Here is a 19,719-nt window from a genome sequence, read left to right as displayed (position 1 = left end):
ACACACACTCATATTAGAGCGTCTTCTTGTATTCGAATAAAAATTAAATTAATCATCGCAAATCTGTACAACACACGCGAAAACCGAACCACCGCAACGACCGCATCACGATATGGAGATGGCCAAAAAACAAGCGCCAACCCAACCCCAACGTCAACGCCAATGCTTAATGATCTATTGAATGGTTTGAAGGTTGTCGCCGCGCTCGCTTTCTCTCTTGCCCCGCTCTTTTTTTACGGTCATCTCGCTGCGATCGTGCGGTTTTCGTACCAATTTTCCACCAATCTCCAAATGGGTAAAATGGGTTGGAATACGCAAAAAGGGAGGGAAAGGAGTGGGCTTCCACGAAATATTGCCCCACATCAATAATTCTATGCACCGGGGTTCGGGTTCATTTCCATTTATCACAACGCCTTTTGTCCCTTTGGAACCATATACTCGACTAAGCCCTTTTGGCGGGGAGCTCGAAGGAACGGCCGAGCAATAACAACAAGCGGTGATGGGTACAAACAAACAGACAAAAAACATCCCCCACCCAAGCAGAACTTGGTACTGTGTGGGGTCCGTCACGATGCTCGTCACGAAATCGTTACGGTATATTATGGGCAAATAACGCTGCCCACCACGAAAAAGCACGCTGAAAAATTGCGCATGATGATGACAAGACAAATCACTCGTTGATGTGTTTTTTTTTTTCTTTTTTGCTTCATACTCACTTATACTTTCCCCAAATTGTCCGGTCTGCTGCTCTAAATATGGAAGTTTTTTGTTTGTTTTTGAATACACTCTACGGCTCTTCTCGGTAGCGAACGTGCACGAAAAAGCTCGCCATATGGAATTGTTTTGCCTTGTATAAAGCAAAAACCCCCGTTCTAGGTACAAATTTCTCAAGAAATCATCATACTAACAGCTTTCTAATCAATATGTATGCTTGCGTGAAGAATGGTGACTACTGATCGTGGGAAGAGCGCACCGTTGTAAAGAAATGTGGACAAGGACCGCGAGCTGCTACAAGAAAAGTGCTTACTTCGTTTTTATTCTCAACGATCAATACAAAAACGGTTAGCTCCGAAAAAACAGACGAAGAAAATGCATTACTTTGCCATTGCCTTAAATAAGAGGGGTTCCGAAAGAGGTTAACAAACAACCACACAGAAGGAGGAAGGGGAATGATGTAAGTAGTCGCGTAAGAGGAAAGTAAAGGGTAGCAAAAATGCCTAACGTGTTCTGTTTGACGTATGTGTGTGTGTATGTGTGTGTGTATATAAATAAATAACAATGCTTCTCCTATCAGCAAACGTCCGCCATGCGTATCAACCAGCCACCAACCAGATCCTTCTCCTGCTCAATGCTTCTGATGCCACTTGTACGAGCCGTAGTACTTGAAATTGTTCTCATCGCACTTCCGGTCCGCTTCCTTCGGGCCGCGCGACCCGTACACATACTTGATCGGTTCCGGACGCTCCCGCTCGATGTAGTGCAGCAGCGGGGTAAAGATGCGCCACGCCTCGCTCAGCTCGTCCGAGCGCACGAAGTGCATCTGCGAGCCACAGAACACGTCCAGTATGAGCCGCTCGTACGCGTCCGGCAGTGCCACGTCCTTGTACCGATGCCCGTACGTCAGATCCAGCTCCGTCTCCTCCATGTCGAACGTGATGCCGGGCGATTTCGTCATCATCTTCACGTACAGCGCTTCGCCCGGCTGGACCCGAATGACGAGCTCGTTACGCTTCGGCTTGCCGTCGAAAATGTCCCCCGGCACGTCATGATACTGGATGCGCACTTCCGCCTTGCGCTCGTTCAGCGCTTTGCCGCAGCGCAGTATGAACGGCACCCCGTCCCACCGCTCGTTGTTGATCTTCAGCACGGCCAGCGCGTACGTGTGCGTTACCGAACCCTTCGGCACGGTCGGATCGTCCAGGTAGCCCATGCGCGAATCCTCATCCGCACCGTTCGGATCGCCCACGTACTGGCCCAGTACCACGTCCTCGATCGCCAGCTCCCGGATGCTCTTCAGCACCTTCACCTTCTCGTTGCGGATGTCGTCCGGGTGGCAGGTGGCCGGCTTTTCCATCGCCACTAGCGACAGTATCTGCAGCAGATGGTTCTGCATCACATCCCGTATGATGCCGAAGTCGTCGAAGTAGCCACCGCGGCCCTGCGTCCCGAACGGTTCCTTGAACGTGATCAGCACTGAGGCCACGTGCGCCCGGTTCCAGGTGGGGCTGAAAATCTGATTACCGAACCGGATCGTCATCAGGTTCTGGACCATCTCCTTGCCGAGATAGTGATCGATACGGTACAGCTGATCCTCGGTGAACAGCTTCGCCAGATGGACGCTCAGCACGTTCGAGCTTTGCGCATCACGACCGAATGGTTTCTCCACGATGATACGATTCCAGCCCCTGCAAGAAAGAGAGGGAGAGAGAGTTAGCAAGTGATCGTAAAAGCACACCGCGCTGGCTGCTTTCACTTACTTCTCGCCCATACAGGTGTTGCGAATGTGTACTGTCACCGACTCGAAGACGGATGGTGGCAGCGCAAGGTAAAACAGCCGATTGGCCGCACGGCCTACCTCGAACTTGCTGATCTCCTGGTTGAGTAGCTCAAAGTCACGGCGCGAATCGTAGCTGCCGGCGACGTAAAAGTTGACCGACCAAAACTCTTCAAACTTCTCCACCTGATCCTCCTGCACCTGTATGGAGGAAAAAATCAGAAGCAAAATTGTTACAGATATTTTCCTAAAACCATTGGAAACATTAGCACATTACCTTCATGTACTGACGACATTTCTCCTTCAGCTCGGCCACCGACAGCTTACTGCGTGCGTAACCGATAAACTTCGTGTCGGACGGTAGCAGATTGTCCCGGAACAGCCACCATAGGGTAGGGTAGATCTTCTTCTTGGCCAAATCTCCCTAAAAAGAAATGTTAAAATGGAACGGATGAGTTTCTGCCAATTACGTATTAATAACATCTCTTCAAGAAAATTTTCAATTCACGTTTCGCATTGCTTCTTAAATAACGTTGTTTAGGGTCATTTTGATGTTTCTTTTAGCTAAAGGTGAACATTTAATTTTCATTTTAATAGGATCATATTAACTGAATATATTGAATTTCATCCGCTTTCTATTATTGAAGCTTGATTTTCGCCATTTTAAAGCAAAATTTAAATTTGGATGAAAATAGTCAAAACAATAGACTATTTATTTTAAACGCTAGAAAGTCATCGCGGGCCGTATTACAGGCTCTCCATACTGACCGAGATGGAATAAAGAGATCATGAGGGAAGAAACTAAACCCCTAAAAAAAGCTTATAATTAGGTAAATTAGTTTACGAATACTTATGTTTTCCATCTCACGACAGATAGAACTCAATGGAAAATTTTGCTCTGGCTACGAAAAAGCTCGTTAATTTGGCCCAAAATCGGCTTAGCCATAGAAATGGCATTTAACTACGGCACTTAACTAATATCTCCACGGGTAGGTAAATTATATTAAATGTATACTAAACTCACATATGTCTCATACACTCAAAACCACAGCGATACTTGATACATTAGCGGTTTCTTGCTGATCTTCATATCTATCATGTTACTATTATGACGTCGGATTACGCAGCTAATACTAACAACGAGAGAGATCTCATGCGACTACAATTAATTATATAGAACACGAACACGTGCAACGGGTTAGATCGAAGCCAGCACATTTGCGGGAATTCCATTTAGCAATGTCTAATTCTGCTCACATTATTTAACTAAAAAATAAAGGAATCAATAGTGCGAGGGTCATTTTTTCTCTACCTTCCCGAGCATTAACTTTGCTACAAAAGCACACGCACAAACGAACACACGCGTAGAAGAGCAAAACGAAAGTATCTGCTCATGAATTTATTCCACACGGTCAAACCGACCCAACCGTCAGCCAATATTGTTACCATAAATTATCGCATGTCTCACTTGTCGGTCCTCCAGCCTGAAGGTCTGAAAGTTCTAGGGCTAAAAAGCACTCCGTTCGTTCTAAAAAAAACAATCAAAGCAACAAAAAAACACCTTCCACCATGTTGCGTGTTGTCTGTCACGCGGTGACCGGACACAGCGGTTTGCTCGCCGGCTACACTTACCGATGCGCCGAACACGACGAAAATGTGCGGACAGTTGCAGTCGAAGTGTGTGCCCTCCGTGTCCATCGCGCTCGACTTTAGGTTGCGCCGGATGATGGCCAGCGCCTGTTCGCCGTCCAACGATTCGCCGTCGAAATGGCGACCGCTCGGATGATGATTGCTGCTACCGGACAGTGCTGCACAGCCACGAGCGTCGTGACGAGCGTCATATGCAAAGAGAGGAAAGAGCAATAAGCGACACGTGAGCCATTGGAAACGTTCGATGATAATTTAGATAATTAGAACCGTGACTGGGAGTTAGCTGCTTCCGCGGAAGCCAACAACTGCCAATAAATTAGATGGGGAGACAAAGGGAAGAAGAGAAAAAAGTTCTAAAGCACCTAAAACTGATCTCCCAAAAAACAAATCCACCCCGATCGAGACTTGCCGGACGAACACGATCTTTGCACTTGTACTGCCGCGACGCGACTAAGATGGTTCGCGCTCGCGCATTGTCTTAGCGCGAGGTGTGCGCGCGAGACCACACACAACCTAACACACGCTGCTACTACTCAACCACATGCGTACGATTTTGTTGATTCTTTTTTTTTCGCGAATCAAAACCACGCAACCTCACACAAGCACACAATATAGCGCAAATCATCAACCGTGAAGGTAACGTTCGATCAACTGGCAGCTACACGAGAGGGGGAAGGGAGAGGTTAAACGAGGATAAGAAAAAGCCTCGTTACGTTTTTTTCCTTCCAACAAAGCAAAGGCCACCACTGTAGAAGAGCAGGCTGGAATACGAAGGGCCCACAACATGTGGTGCAAATTCTGGTGCGCGATCCACTTACAGGACGATTCGGCGTCAGCTCCGGTCGACGATGGTATGCTGGACGTGGAATCCGTCCGGGCACGGAAGCGAGCATGCAGCCAGGAACTTAACCGTCTCATGCTGAGTGTGTGTCACTGTGTGTGCATTGAATTGAGCACTCCCGAAAGAAAAACCGTGTACAAAGCGCGCAAAACCCAAACTGATGCTTCGTTTTTTTCTATCAGAGTTCAGAGTGAAAGGGAAAAATCGAATAAAACAATGATTACACCACTTTCGCGACCGTTGTAAAATAAAATAAAACGGTGATCGCAACCCCAAAAGAAAACAATCACCACCACGATCGGCTACCGATCGACTGACTGGGCGGCTGGGCTAGCGATCGGCTACAGCCGTGAAGGTGTGCGGTACCCATCCGTGTCGTATATGTAACAACCGCTACCGCGCGGAGGGTGGCATGCAATTACAACCACCCTTTCCTCCTACTCCATTTCAGTTAGCCTCAGTAGCTAGTAGATGCAATATATTTTCCCCTCTTATGGGTTTACTTGCTTATATATAGAAATATTTATTAGAACTAACTCCCCAACAGTGGGCGTCTTTTCGTTCAACCTCTTACGATCGGGTCGACCGCCGCGCCAGTCACGTGTACGGCACGCTTCGGAAGTGAAGATCATATATTAGCACCCGCTCGCCCGTGATAAGGGGACACGTTCTTCAGGGGGAGCTGACGCTTGCGCTCGAAGTGTTTCGCCTTCCCGCCCCTTTCTCTACACTCATCACCGATCGTCCGGTGTGACGTAAAGGATGAGAGTCATTTTTTACCAATTTGTCAAACACATCAACATTCACACACACACAGGCACCTTTACCCGCGGTTGTGGAATTACGTAAATTAGAAGAAAACGGAATTGGACCTGAAGGAAGTTAGCAAAAACGAAAAAAAGCAGAAACCTTGCACGAAGGTTTGGAAAGGTTGCTGCAGTTCGTGAATCGTCCGATACATCACCGTCACACACCGTCTGCTTCGAGGCGGTCGAGTGTGTAGTTTCAGAAACTTGACGAGTCACTCTTTTGCTTCCTTTGTCCACCCCGCCGCCTTCGTTGCCCTCGGAACTGCAATCTCGATGAGGGTAAACACAGTGGACGCAAACAGTGAGTTTGCCATCGATTGCTGGGCCGCGACAGTGTAAAGGTGGCCAATCTGATCGTCGAAGAATTTCCCCGTGGTTTGCACTAAATGTGTGTTTATGTGTGTGTGTATTTGAAGAATTTTAGCAAACAAACAAAAGTTTAGTAGATTGTGAATTGTTGTGAAAATAGGAAGAGTTCGATCGTTTGAAATGATGTTGCATGTTATGAGACGCCATTGTCATTTTGTTCAAGCAGTGTAGAAGAAGTTGCTATAACGTGTTAGACGAACACATAGTCATATTTTTTTACTTCAAATATTATGTGCCTTTGCAATAGTTTTACAAAAAATTATAAACATCCACATGGAAGAATATCTTAATTTACCCAAAAAAAACCCTTTAAATTCGATGTATAAAAACCAACCACATTCTAGTGAAAAAATATACCAATTAACAGCACAGCAACAGAATTTAGGAAGGATTCAGTTAATATAATTCAAGTGCGGCCTGATACGCAAATTGAATTTAATCCCAAACGGTAGGTGATGATCAATCTATCCAGCGAGAAGTGATCGATCTCAGGAGTAATTTTTATGTGGTAGACACTTTAAAAGCTCTTTTTTAATAGACACATTCACGTCATCTGAGTATATTTACCGGTTATTAGGTCTCGCTGTGTCTAATTAGGCAGCTCAAACGATCTTCACAACCTGGAACAGTTAGTGCCATCGTAATGACATGGCTGCACAACATTGACGCAACTGTACAGTTCACATTGATGTGCTCGTCGAACAATTATCTTAACATCTTCATATCAAACACAAAACATAGATATTCGCCATGATATGTCTCACTTTTTCGTAATATTTTCTACATATTTTACTGTTGCATCGATCAAGTGCCAGTATTTTGATTGTTTAATCGTTTTATACTTTAAATCACATCACAGTAAAGTTCTTGTTCGCGTTTTGATGTTCTTTATATGTTTTTGATATGTATAATAACATGGTAGGATTTATATATTTTAAATACACGATAAACTTAATACAGCTACAGGGAGTTGTATTTTACGTTTATCTTTCATTTACTATGCTTTAATAAGCCCACACATCAAATTAAAAACAATCATTTTGATTTTTACTTCTCTCTTAATGGTTGGAACACAGTCATTTTTGTGGACCAAAGTCAAATAAAAAGAAAAATAAATATTTCCCATTCGTTATTTTGACAGAAAATTCATAATTAAATATATTTAACTGCATTTCACGATTACTTTATAACAAGTGCTTTCAAATGTACTTAATTCGAATAACTAACATAAAATTCAGGACAAATGAGGATAAAATTAATTATGCAACGTTATTGAATATAACAAATTTAGAATACTGATGTGAAAAAGTTCTCTGCAAATAAAATACTTGATCATACATTCTTTCAGGTTCATCGGAGTAGGTTTATTGTCCTGAGAAATCCTATGCCATATCCTCGACCCAGCCCGTAAAGTCTTTTTAGGCCGTCCACAAGGACAGAGGAGGCGTGGTAGGTCCAAATTGAGGTGGCAAGATGGCGTGGAGGCGTCCGCCATTAAGGCCGGGATAACGGACTGGCAGACGAAGGCGCGAGACCGTGAGCGGTTTCGGACACTCCTGAGGCAGGCCAAGACCGCAAAGCGGTTGTAGCGCCGGATAAGTAAGTAAGTAATCCTTCGACTATTCCTAGTAACTCTTTTTATAGATCACAATGATTTAAATATCTAAAAGGCAAATAGCAACAAAAAAGTACGAACCCCATTTCGCAGTAGCTCAGCCCATTCAAGCTTTTTCGGCATTTAACTGATCTTAAGATATCCAACCATCAAATAATCGCTTCTTCGGTTCCGTTCACATATTTGTCCTTTGTGTTCCAATTCCAGGTAGTCTTAATATATCATGGAGAATTTCAAACATTTAAGGCATTGATCTAACGTTGAATGTCTATTGAACTCAGGGAAACAAGGAGGGTTTGCCAGCAGTATTGTTGAGTGCAACAACATTACAGGGTTTGCCTTGCTAACTCAACACTGTAAGCTTCATTTCCAATACGTAAAATCCCAATTCAACTTTGTCAAATGTTAGTCGAACGTATACAAAGCAATCAATGACAGATCATTCGAGTTTCCATTGTTATTGTTGAAATGTATTTTACGGGATTGAATTGTTGGCTTACGTTGTTGTGCTGGCTAGAGCAACCCTGTAAACCAATGCTTAGCTTAGAATAAAACAGTACACAAGGTCGGTCACGCGGTAGAGTCGTTAACACGCGCAACTTAACAACATGCCCCTCATGGGTTCAAGCCCCGAATGGACCGTGCCCCCATACATACTGACTATCCTGCTATAGGCCAAGTCAATGAATCACTGAAAGCCAAGCCCACACTAGTGGTACAGGCCGGCCTTGACCAACACTGATTTTTGCGCCAAAGAAGAAAAAGAAGAAATGTACACGTATAAATCAGTTAATAACATATATACAACGAGACTAGCCATAAAAAACATAAACACATAGATTTGATTGTAGATAAGGGTGGATTTCAAATTTTCTATCAACGATTTTCATCTTGAATGTTCTGATCGTTGAATGTTGGCCCTAAAGTTGAATTTTTGAACTGTGACACACCCTCACCGAAGATAGCACTTGATCAATCACCCCAAAATCGTGACAAAATCTAGCTCAAATCACTTCCCCATCTCTCCCAGCCGATCCTTCTCACTCTCGGTGGTACATTGTGGTAAAGATCGTAACAGGAACCAAACCGTGCATCACAAAGTAGCCACTGTCAAGCGTTACCCTTCTGAATTGACCTTTACTTTTGTTTTTCACTAACCTAAAATAACGAGATCAATCGGAACTTGCAGCTCGAGAACCGTCCCAGAGGAAGGTTTCCTCCGATGATCCGTTCACTTTCGCAGCATTCGCTACATTCGAAATTCAACCTCAGTCCGGAGCGAATCGTGCACTGGCGAGCACGAATTGCATTGATCCGCCGAACCAGAGCCCTTGGCCTTGAACGGGAGAAACTGTGGAACATGCGAGCGGGGTCTTGGCAGTGGACCCGGTGCGGTAACAGTGGGACGGCGGATTCTGAAACGTAAACATAAGCGCGAACGGGGTGACGCTACACATACCACCACACCGGCCTTAAACCGTTGCTATGCAACATGCGGTCGGTGGCATTGGGTGCACAAGTAAGTATCGATACTAACAGTGCATTTAAAATAAATAGCTTTCTTAAATAAACCAATAACAATATAAAATATGTATCACATGCGTAAGCCAAGAGATTAATTAATCTAATTTACTGCTTCTGGTTTGATGCAATGATCTTCTAAACGATGATAGAATTTAATAATCATTCGGAAATTTAGTAATTCCATTGTTTTCCATTGAGTTTGTTTATCTTTTCCATTTTGAAGAATGTGTTTCAAATTATATTAATTACTTAATCATATTAAAACTGTTTTTTAACAAGTTGCTTAAAATAAATAAATAAATACAGTCATTATCCGATATACGCTATCGTACCGGACCGAGCGCAATAGCGTATCTCGAGTTTTCGCATATAGCGAATTCTTTTGGAAAAATAGTTAACACTAACGGTTTGAGGGTTTAAATATATCGCCGCAGAGTTTAGCATTAAAGTTTTTTGTTACAAAACAGGTATCTTTTGCACAAATTTAATGCAAAATGCATTAAGAACATTAAGGAAATTCAAAAAGAGCATAAAATGTTTGAAAGAATTTAAATATTTGCAAAAAACATATGGAGCTGTCAAATTTAGAGGAATCGCGAACTGCGAATTAGCGTATATCGAGTATCGCGTACTGCGGATAATTGCTTTATGCAATATACGCTAGACAGGATCTTGCATAAAAGCGTATTCCCGAGCTGTTTTCAAAAAATTGGTATGTTTTACCTAAATATCATGGTATATTATTTTTAATAATAACAATGAAATTCTGACGAGCATTAAATATGTCAAAAATGTAAACAAAAAAGTATATTAACAAAAAACAGGACAATGCAAAACAAACAATCACATGCTGCAAATTCGCGTATATCTCGTTATCCGGTTACTAGCTGCAATTAAAAAAACAGATTTGTATAGCAGCTACAGCCAGCAACTTCACACCTTGTTTTCGAACCCATACAGGCTGCGCTTATTTTATATCTTGCTATCGAACAATTGCAATTCGGCCCATTTCATTCAACTCCAAACACTGGATGATTTAATTATCAACACTTTTTTACAAAAATCTATAGGCGCAAAAACGGGAGTGACAAAATGCTATTTTTCGAAAACGTGAGCTTTTGTCACTTTGTTTTAGCTTTTGCCAAATTTTCGTAACCTGGAGCAGCCTGGAAATAAAGTTGACAAAAAGTGACAAAAAGTGACAAAATTTGACGTTCGCGATAAAGCATAGCTATTCGTCGCAATTGTGACCCATTGCTATGATAATAATGCTAAAATGCATGTTTCTATTTGATTTATGTACCTATTCAGTACTTCTCAAACAAAATGATATTCAGATGTTTGAGCTTTTGGTCGTTCATGCATAGATTGTTTATGTGGTCATGAGAAAAGCTCTTTTTGCAGTTTTCTAACAGTTTTCACAAAGTTGAAATTTTTTTCAACATTATGTCACCTCCGTGTCGCCGCGCCATTGGAAGTAAAGTAATTATTTTTTTTTTTCAAGATGAGAACGAAACTAAATTTTTTTTGATTGTTCTGGGTTTGACAATCAATTGTGACATTAATTTTTATTTTTTTATTCCAATTTACAGAATAGGGATTAAATTCCAACAATTCCTGATGATAAAATAATCCAATTCAAAATGTTTCTAGAAACATCTTCATACCCACATGGAGCAGCGGACATTATTCGGCAAGTCACCGAAACCCCGCAAGCGCTTTCTTGTACACCCCACCTGACCGCATGTACACACACACACATACACACGTGCCCAAAGACGGCCACCGTACGTCGCAGCACGACGCGCAGAGATTACGCTTGCCGGTTATGTATGATGTGGTCGCCCTGTCCAGGTTTTCCCTCGTCCCTTCCCTTCCCCCTCAATCGAACCGACCCGGTTCCCCCCTCCAGCAGCACATTCCATGACATGACGTATGACTAATACCATCGGGCCACGCTTCACTATCGCACGGCGTCGTACACGGCATCGGTGTGCGAATTTACCCTTGTCCCAAAGTCACATTCACCACAAATTCGACGCGTTCTTTTCTACACGCGGGCCACAATGCTCGAATGACCTCCGCGGGATCGGATCACCACCATCCAACACCAGCAGGCGTTTCGCTCTGACCTTATCTCGCGCCCAGAGCAACTGGAACACGCCACGACTGCAGCCAGTCGTCTCAGATCGCGTGTAGCGCCACCAAGGTGTACCTTCTCGCTCGCTCCATACGAGACACACCGCGTACGAATCACGTGATTTAAAAATGCAGGATTCCTTTCAATCCCAATTGGCCATCCTCGTCATTTGCGGGAGTCAAAGGCTTCGCACACATCCGTCCCAATGTCAATGCGGAACCACCGTAGACGCGCTTCCCGTATCATCCCGATCGCTTCCCTTATCTTCCCGCAGCGTGCTTGATGTGGAAGATAGGGGCGATTGTAATGATGACGCAGGCTGGCTTTAATGGGGTTGTGAGAGTTTTTGTATTTGTTGATTTGTTTACCTGTCGTCCCATTGGAGGACAATGATTTAGCAGGATTCATGGTGCTGGGAATAAGCGGGAACGATCGGGAACTGAATTCAGGAACACAAGAACAACAACAACAACGACACGGCTAACAGTAGCACAAACGGAAGTTGACCTCGGACACGGCAGTGTGCAATTGTGTTGTGTTTCTTATTTCTCTTCTTCTAGTCTCGGTACGCACAACGAATCCACAGCGCGACACACAGCGACGTAAACGCACAACCGCACGGCACAAGCGAAACGTCGAAAATAAGTGGCTGATCGCTTGACTGAACGTCTCTCTCGCCCCAGCACAAAGCAGCGCAGCGCAGTTGCTTGAGCCCCGTGCGGAGCAGTGATCATGAGTCGGCCTTTTGGCTCTTTCGCTGCGTACAGCGCAGGGCTCGTCGACGTGGATGGATGGATGAGCTGGGGTCGCAAATTTCGACAGTTTTAAAAATTTGCATAGAACTCACCAACGGTCAGGTTTGTTAACAGTGTTTAAATAACACTCCATTTAGGACAGTTAACAACTGAGATATTTTAAAAACCTTCCAAACATGCTGGTTTCGTGATACAGTCGTCAACTCGTATGACTTAACAACATGCCCGTCATGGGTTCAAGCCCAAAATGGAACGTGCCGCCATACGTACACACTTAAATTTTTTTGCCGAATCTCGGTTAATTTTTACCGAGATCTGCACAACTGAGATCTCGGCAAAGATCTCGGTTAAATTTCTGTTGCCGAAATCTCGGTTAAAAATGCAATTGACATTTTGTTTTGACGTTTACGTTTAACCGAGATTTTCGGTTAGAGCAATCCGAGATTTCAGCTAATTATAAAAACAATCTTGTTTTTTTAATTTTAGTTGTTTTATTTGGATAAAAAGTTAGTTTGAGTTATAAAAACAAATACAATTATTTATTGAGCCATAGCCATAGCAGCCTGAGCCCATGCTGATTGCCGGTGTACATTTTTTTCAGCATGATGCCACCATCGTATCTGTAGTTGGACGGCAGGAAGTCACCCCCCCCCTATTGAGAGTTGTGGTGGGATGGGAAGCGCAGGGACGGGCGCCGGTACAACACCAGATGGTGTTCAGCGTTTGGATGTAGTAAAGGTGCAGGAAGATGGGCCGGGCATGGAGCGGGCACCGGTACAGACACGGTTCTGTAAAGCGGGCAGAGTGAAACAAGCCTGAGTGAACCCTGATTAGAATTCACGTGGTCGAGTATTTGGATATTTACCTCGTGAAGTTAACTGGAAATGAAACCTGGAAGTCCGAACGGGGCGGCAAAGTTTGGTCCAATCGGACTAGCATCCGGTAATCCTTGGATAAGGACTGCTTCGAGCAACTATCTTACGTGCGTTGACAGAGCTTCCTAGCCCACCCGTGTCCGATCGTACGCTACTGATGATCGGTTTCTTCATGCTGGGTGTCATATTTTCATTTATTTTTCACACTATTAATTTTATAACACAAAATCACTTCGAAAGGTTTCTGCATCGACAAAATGATGAATGACAGATAGAAAACCGAGCCTCGGCTAACTCAAATAGCTCAGCCGAAATTTCGGTTATTTTGACGGATGACCTCGGTGACAGCAGTTTTAACGTACGTAATCGGTATGTTGTGTTGCCGAGTTTCGGTTAAAATATTTGTTTAACTGATATTTCAGTTTTAAATGGTACTGATTATCGGCAATGGGAAATTTTCAACTGACATATCAGCAAGAATCGAAAGAGCCGACGAATGTCGGCAGTTTTTTTAACCGAGATCGTGAAATATTTTTAAGTGTGATAGGACTGAATATCCTGCTACGGGGGGGAGGGAGGGGGGGGGTAATCCATAAGTCACTAAAGCCAAGCCCACAAGTAGTACAGGCAGGCCTTGACCAGCGACGGTTGTTGAGCCAAAGAAGAGGAAGAAACATGCTGGTGGCGCGCCATCTGTTGTTGAGTAGCTAGTTCGGTTTTCATCGCTTTGAAAGCGTTTACCTTCTCTCTTCCTCTTCTCTCACATGCGGCACATATGTCTTAAACGACTTCTAAATGGGGTTCACACAATCTCCAAATGGTATCCAACACGGCTCCATTTAACAGACACTAAATAACTGCAGCATTTAAAAAAAAACTAAACAGCTGTTACCCATGTTCCGCAGATGCTCCTAAACGGGGTCTAAACGACTCAAGTTGTTGGGCTAATAGGAATCCTACCGGTGCATTTAAAAATATAAAAAAAGTTTTCAATGTCTAGTTAGTGGAGCAAATCAGAGAAACTTTATAGCTTTAGATACTTTTTTCTTGTTTAGATATTTAATTTTCTACTCATTTAAGCTTAATCTGTGGAGGTTGTTATGTGGATTGGATTATACACACGCTTTTAGGTGCAACTATATGTCAAGCTAAAGGCTAAAGTGAAGCAGTACTGAGCGCTATTGTTTCGATTCGTGCATTCCTTATTTTTTCCATCAAACTTTGCAATGGCATTTAGTTTTTTCCGTTACGGTCAAACGGTGTAAAGTTCGATCAACGATTAATAGACTTCCCTTCATATACTCACTGATTGGACTGCGTCCTCATTCCACTCGCTATTATCTCTTTGGAGCACTTGAATACCTTCATTGTTTAGCACTTTAACTTCCACACCCGTTTCAAGTCACGTTACTTCCGCCATAATATAAAAAAAACTAATCGGAAGTGTTTTTGAAGTAAACGATAAGCGTATAGTCCTTATCTAATCCAAACAGTGCTCAATCAGCTTTGGTGTACACTTTATCAGAAAAGTATGTATCGCGATAATAAAGTGTTACATCAATGTTGAAGAGGATAAATATAACAAAAAAAAACCTTACGACGATGCACACAACGGTTTGTAGGAATGTTTTTTATGTGTGTGGATCTCTACCAGCATTAAACGGCTTCTTAATAATTTCTTGCTATAATTAATAGAGACAAAATTTTTTGAGAAGCAAAATTAAAATCGTACCTTTTCAAAGACCTTTAAAATTTCACTAAGTTCACCCCTCATTATCAGGATGCGAAAAATATGTATCTAATTTCTTCTTTAATTAGAGCTATCAAAATAAGTTTGCTATATTAACACCTTTCAACGGGTTGGTATTTAAGAACTGAATAATGCAGACCATTCCCAAGCGCCACAGATTAAGCTTAAACGACTGGAAAATTGAATATCCATAGAAAAAAAAATAAAAGCTCCACAGTTTCATTGGTTTGATCAATAGATGGCGTATTACAACTCATCATAATATTGCTATCCTTTTCTTGCAATGTGTTTCGACAAGCTTAATCTAATCATGACTTATATAGCCTTCTAACTTTCTGAGCAAAATTCTACAGGAATGGTCGTGTGGTCAGATACGTGGGTATCAACACCAACGACCATTACTCAAATCTCACTTGCTTCAGTGCTGGTGGTTTTCATTGGAGTTTAGTATTTAAACAATCGTATCGCCGTTCTAGTTCTAGCGATGCATAACTTCAATGCGAAACCATACAACAGTACAGAGGAAATGAGAAAGCTCTCCTCCAAGCGATGAAGCTCAACTGGTTGGGGTATCCCACCAACAGAGAGCGCCACCAGCTTTTTCGCTATTTTTAGAATGCATGAGTCGTTTACCGTCTGCTAAACGAAGTCTTTCTATATTCCGTTTAGGTAGAGAGCTTGAGTCGTTTAGAAGCCGTTTAGTGGTCGTTTAGTGGATTTGTGGCACTTGGGTTTTCGATAAACTGAAATAGCTCAGGGTTTGACGCAAGAAATCAAACCACGTAAATCGTGCTATCGAATATCATGCTCATATATGGGAACAATAAAACAGTGCAGTGTGTTGAAGACGCTTGTAAGGTTTTCTTTTGGCAGTTGCAAATTCAAATTTCAAATTCAAAGCGAAATTTTTCAATGACATATTTCAAAGGCATTTGAATCCACTGCTAAATACCTTCAATTCGCCCGCGATTACAAGTCGATTAGAAGGCATTTAACGGAAATTTGCAGGTAGGAAAAAGAAGGAACATGGAGTTAGTTGATTATGGTTTTTTTTTAAATAAAATATGTGAAATTACGTGAAAATCAAGAACGTTTAGAATTTTAAAATAAACACACTCATAAAAAAAACACAAATCGTGTTGTTTATTTCATTTATGACGCTTTTCTTGAAAATAAATGGCAAAGAAAAAACCGGCAACCAGCAACCTGGCTTAAGGAAGCTGATTAAGCGCTATTTAGAAGGACCACCTGGAACGTTGATACTGTTTTACTACTTTCATTCAAACAGCGATCTTTAGCGTACCGAAATTGACTGCTTAAGCAAATTTGAGTGTTTGCATTTGAGTGTAGTATTTCAACTTTTAACAATCGTATTGCCGTTTTAGTTCTAGCATAACTGATGCATAACTTCAATGCGAAACCATACAACAGTACATGTGGAAGAAGAAAGCTCTTACAGCGAGGAAAGCTCCACAGTCTAGCTATATCTCCAACAGATGGCACCACTAGCTTTTTTGCTATTTTAAAAATGCGCTAGTCGTTTACCTTCTACTAAACGAAGTCTTTTTAGATTCCTTTTAGGCTGAGAGCTTGAGTCGTTTAGAACCCGTTTAGTGGTCGTTTAGTGGATTGGTGGCACTTGGGTACCCAAGTGCCACAAATCCACTAAACGACCACTAAACGGCTTCTAAACGACTCAAGTTCTCTACCTAAACGGAATATAGAAAGACTTCGTTTAGCAGACGGTAAACGACTCATGCATTCTAAAAATAGCGAAAAAGCTGGTGGCGCTCTCTGTTGGTGGGATACCCCAACCAGTTGAGCTTCATCGCTTGGAGGAGAGCTTTCTCATTTCCTCTGTACTGTTGTATGGTTTCGCATTGAAGTTATGCATCGCTAGAACTAGAACGGCGATACGATTGTTTAAATACTAAACTCCAATGAAAACCACCAGCACTGAAGCAAGTGAGGTTTGAGTAATGGTCGTTGGTGTTGATACCCACGTATCTGACCACACGACCATTCATATAGATTTTTGCTCAGAAAGTTAGAAGGCTATATAGGTCATGATAAGATGAAACTTGTCGAAACACATTGCAAGAAAAGGATAGCAATATAATGATGTGTTGTAATACGCCATCTATTGATCGAACCAATGAAGCTGTGGAGCTTTCATTTTTTTTCTATGGATATTCAATTTTCCAGTCGTTTAAGCTTAATCTGTGGCGCTTGGGTAAAAAGCATTTTACAATTGAATTCAGACTGTACTCACCTCTTTTGTTAAGATTTAACACACTTTTCGAACAAAATTTTCAAGATATCTTTGAGGAAAGGCCGTATTGCTGAATAATACTAAAATTTATAATATTAAATAAAACGCACTAAATATTTAAAAACATAATTTTCTCACTCACTGTAAACGAACTGCTTCTACATTTACGTTACGCACTGTTGATCGAGCTGTCACAAAACTGTCGACCGGGCTTTACCACAGTACATTTTCCGTTGCAAACTGCGCCACCTCCGTCACTATTCTTTGTACTCGTTTGTTTTTTTTTGTAGGAATTTTATTTTTCAGACTCTTTATACAAAGTGCCAAAGCATTTGCCTCGTAAATCGGTGTACCAACAGTGACCATGGCATTGTGCAATCCGTTCAGTGTTGCCACGGGAGAATACAAGAACAGTCAGCCGTACTGCCCAGGGGAGCCACTATTTCCAGCGTATTCACACGCTGCGGATAGTAGCACCAACAGCAGCAACAACAACTACAACAGCAACGTGGGTGGTCTTTCTGACTTCAGCTACAACTCCATCACGACCACCCCCACCGATGCAAGCATTAGCACCACTGCTATCTGCGCCGCCAGCACTCCGCTGTACGAAGGGTCAGTTCGCCGTAAGCTGTTCAAAAAAACGCCCAAACCACAGCAACTCTCCAAGCTGGCCAGTGTGCTGAAACCGTACAGCTCCGGTCTCGCGTTGCACAATGTACTCAGCCCAGCCATGCCGGAGATCACCGTCGCCAAGCAGCGGGATCTTGAATTCAAGGCGGAGATCGTCGTCAATGCGACCCGCTACGAAGCGATCGGGCAGAACAAAAAGATAGCGAAAGCTAATGTGTCCGAGATGGTGCTGCGTGACCTTTTTTTGCAACATTTGTCGGCCCGGGGCGACGAGGAGCAGCAGCTTGACGAAGTCGAGCCAAACTCCTACGAAGCGTTGCTGATGACGAATGTGACCTCGTTTGCCGTCCACAAACTGCTTGAGGAGTGGAACGCGAGCCTGCTGGCTGTGAACTGGCAGCCGACCGTTTCGAGCCCGACGGCCGACGGCATCAAGATCCGGTCCCAGCTTCCTCCGAATCCGACCAGCTACGTTCCGACCTCGCTGCTGGTGTTCATGGTGCCGCAGGCGAAGTTCGAGGATGATGGAGTAAAGATCCTCGGGTCCACGGATCAGAAGATCTACAAGGCACGGGCACGGGTGGACGAGCAGTGCTTTTTCGGCACGGGGTCGTCGAAAAAGTTGGCCCGCGTGGCGGCAGCAAAGGACGCGTGCAAGACACTGTTCGGGGTTGAGTACTAGAATTTGACGAAATTATTACCCCCGGAGGTATTTGGCAGCGAAGTGGAAAGGAAGTGTTTTTTTAGTGTTAGATACACTATTAGCCTTCTCGTCTGGATTACGAATACGAACTACAGTGACGAATAATGTTTATCGTTAGTTTTTACACCAAATCCAAACTGAACTGAAATTCAATTTAAATAAAACTTTACCATCACCTATGAACCGACAAGTGTAAAGAAGCTTCAACCATTTCAGCACGCAAAGAAAGATGCATCAAATCTGTTCAAACCCTCGGACATTTCATATGCTTACCATTGCCTACCGACGAAAATGATCCTAGTAGCCTGGGGTAACAAATTGTGCCCTGCATAAACTATCCTATTGAGCAATCCCTGCCAATATCAAGCTGCATAGGGTATGTGTAAGCCCTTCGTTCCACGTCCTCACGTCAAGTATGGCGAAAAGCATTTCAATTTTCATATTTCCCTACCGTATTAGCATAATATTTCACTTGTTTTTCTATCATTCGTACGATGCGCACTTGCATGCGTACGGAGCGAAGAAGGGAGGATACAACGAAAGGCGAATCATCTTCTTAGCACGACGTGCTCCTCTGCCTGAGTACATTCGAAACAGACACACACGCACACAAACCACACTAACCACTCTAATCTGTGTTGCGTCTTGGGAGGAAAATTGCGGCCGGAAAGAATACGTAGGACTTTTAGCGGTAAGTACTAGAGAGTCACGTGTGCCTAGTCTTTTTGTGGGAATTTACATGTTTTGAGCTAGGAGAAGTTGAAGCACATGCCTTAAGAATTGGTGTATACGGAGAAGAAGGCTTGCAATGTTGGAAAGGAGCTTATAGGTTCTTAATAAATCAGAAGCTTTATTTAACGGTAAGATTTTTGCCCTATTTTTGCACCTTGCAATTTGTAGGTTGAGACGTCTCCTCCAAAGACACTCCTCTCTTTCCTGTCCCTAGCTTTGCCAATGAATTGCACATCAGTATGAACACGTGTGCATAGCAATGGCACGTGTTAACTATTCGGCTACATAGAGGTTTCGGTGGGTACCCAACGACGTAAGCAAATAACCAGAAAAGTAACATGAACAGTAGTTTGAGATTGAAGCGTACAGTTGATCGATGTACTATATTAGTACTAACATTTCGAGATTAAGCAGACTTTCGGAGGGCTCCAGCTCCTCCTTCTGCTACTGAAGCTCTTGAAGCTCTTAAACAACTCCAGATATTCCTAAGTTTAAAAAGGCTCAAAGTTTAATTTAAGAACAAAGAGTTCCAGGGATGATAGAGCAGAAATACTTAC

The 19,719-nt window shown here is 43.0% G+C and overlaps 2 protein-coding genes across 6 annotated transcripts; one reads left to right on the top strand and one right to left on the bottom strand.

The window, feature by feature from the left end:
* Window positions 1-1,006: 1,006 nt before the first annotated feature.
* LOC120904296 (glucose-6-phosphate 1-dehydrogenase) lies at window positions 1,007-12,143 on the bottom strand. 4 transcript variants are annotated; one of them, XM_040314186.1, is made up of 5 exons: window positions 11,811-12,143; window positions 4,127-4,302; window positions 2,772-2,918; window positions 2,478-2,695; window positions 1,007-2,405 (listed from the first exon to the last, which is right to left on the bottom strand). In XM_040314186.1, exons 1-5 carry the CDS (start codon window positions 11,848-11,850, stop codon window positions 1,346-1,348), a joined length of 1,641 nt encoding a protein of 546 aa, XP_040170120.1. In that variant the 5' UTR covers window positions 11,851-12,143; the 3' UTR covers window positions 1,007-1,345. The 4 variants fall into 4 exon arrangements, with proteins under 4 accessions (XP_040170120.1, XP_040170122.1, XP_040170119.1 ...); XM_040314188.1 differs by lacking the exon at window positions 11,811-12,143 and adding an exon at window positions 8,937-9,050; XM_040314185.1 differs by lacking the exon at window positions 11,811-12,143 and adding an exon at window positions 4,963-5,303.
* Window positions 9,158-18,613, top strand: LOC120904297. 2 transcript variants are annotated; one of them, XM_040314190.1, is made up of 3 exons: window positions 9,158-9,297; window positions 10,895-11,089; window positions 17,385-18,613. In XM_040314190.1, exon 3 carries the CDS (start codon window positions 17,459-17,461, stop codon window positions 18,407-18,409), a length of 951 nt encoding a protein of 316 aa, XP_040170124.1. In that variant the 5' UTR covers window positions 9,158-9,297; window positions 10,895-11,089; window positions 17,385-17,458; the 3' UTR covers window positions 18,410-18,613. The 2 variants fall into 2 exon arrangements, with proteins under 2 accessions (XP_040170124.1, XP_040170123.1); XM_040314189.1 differs by lacking the exon at window positions 10,895-11,089.
* The last annotated feature ends 1,106 nt before the right edge of the window (window positions 18,614-19,719 follow it).

Source organism: Anopheles arabiensis, chromosome 3 (genome assembly GCF_016920715.1).
Source record: "Anopheles arabiensis isolate DONGOLA chromosome 3, AaraD3, whole genome shotgun sequence".
NCBI lineage: Eukaryota > Metazoa > Arthropoda > Insecta > Diptera > Culicidae > Anopheles > Anopheles arabiensis.
This window is presented reverse-complemented; position numbering and strand designations above follow the sequence as displayed.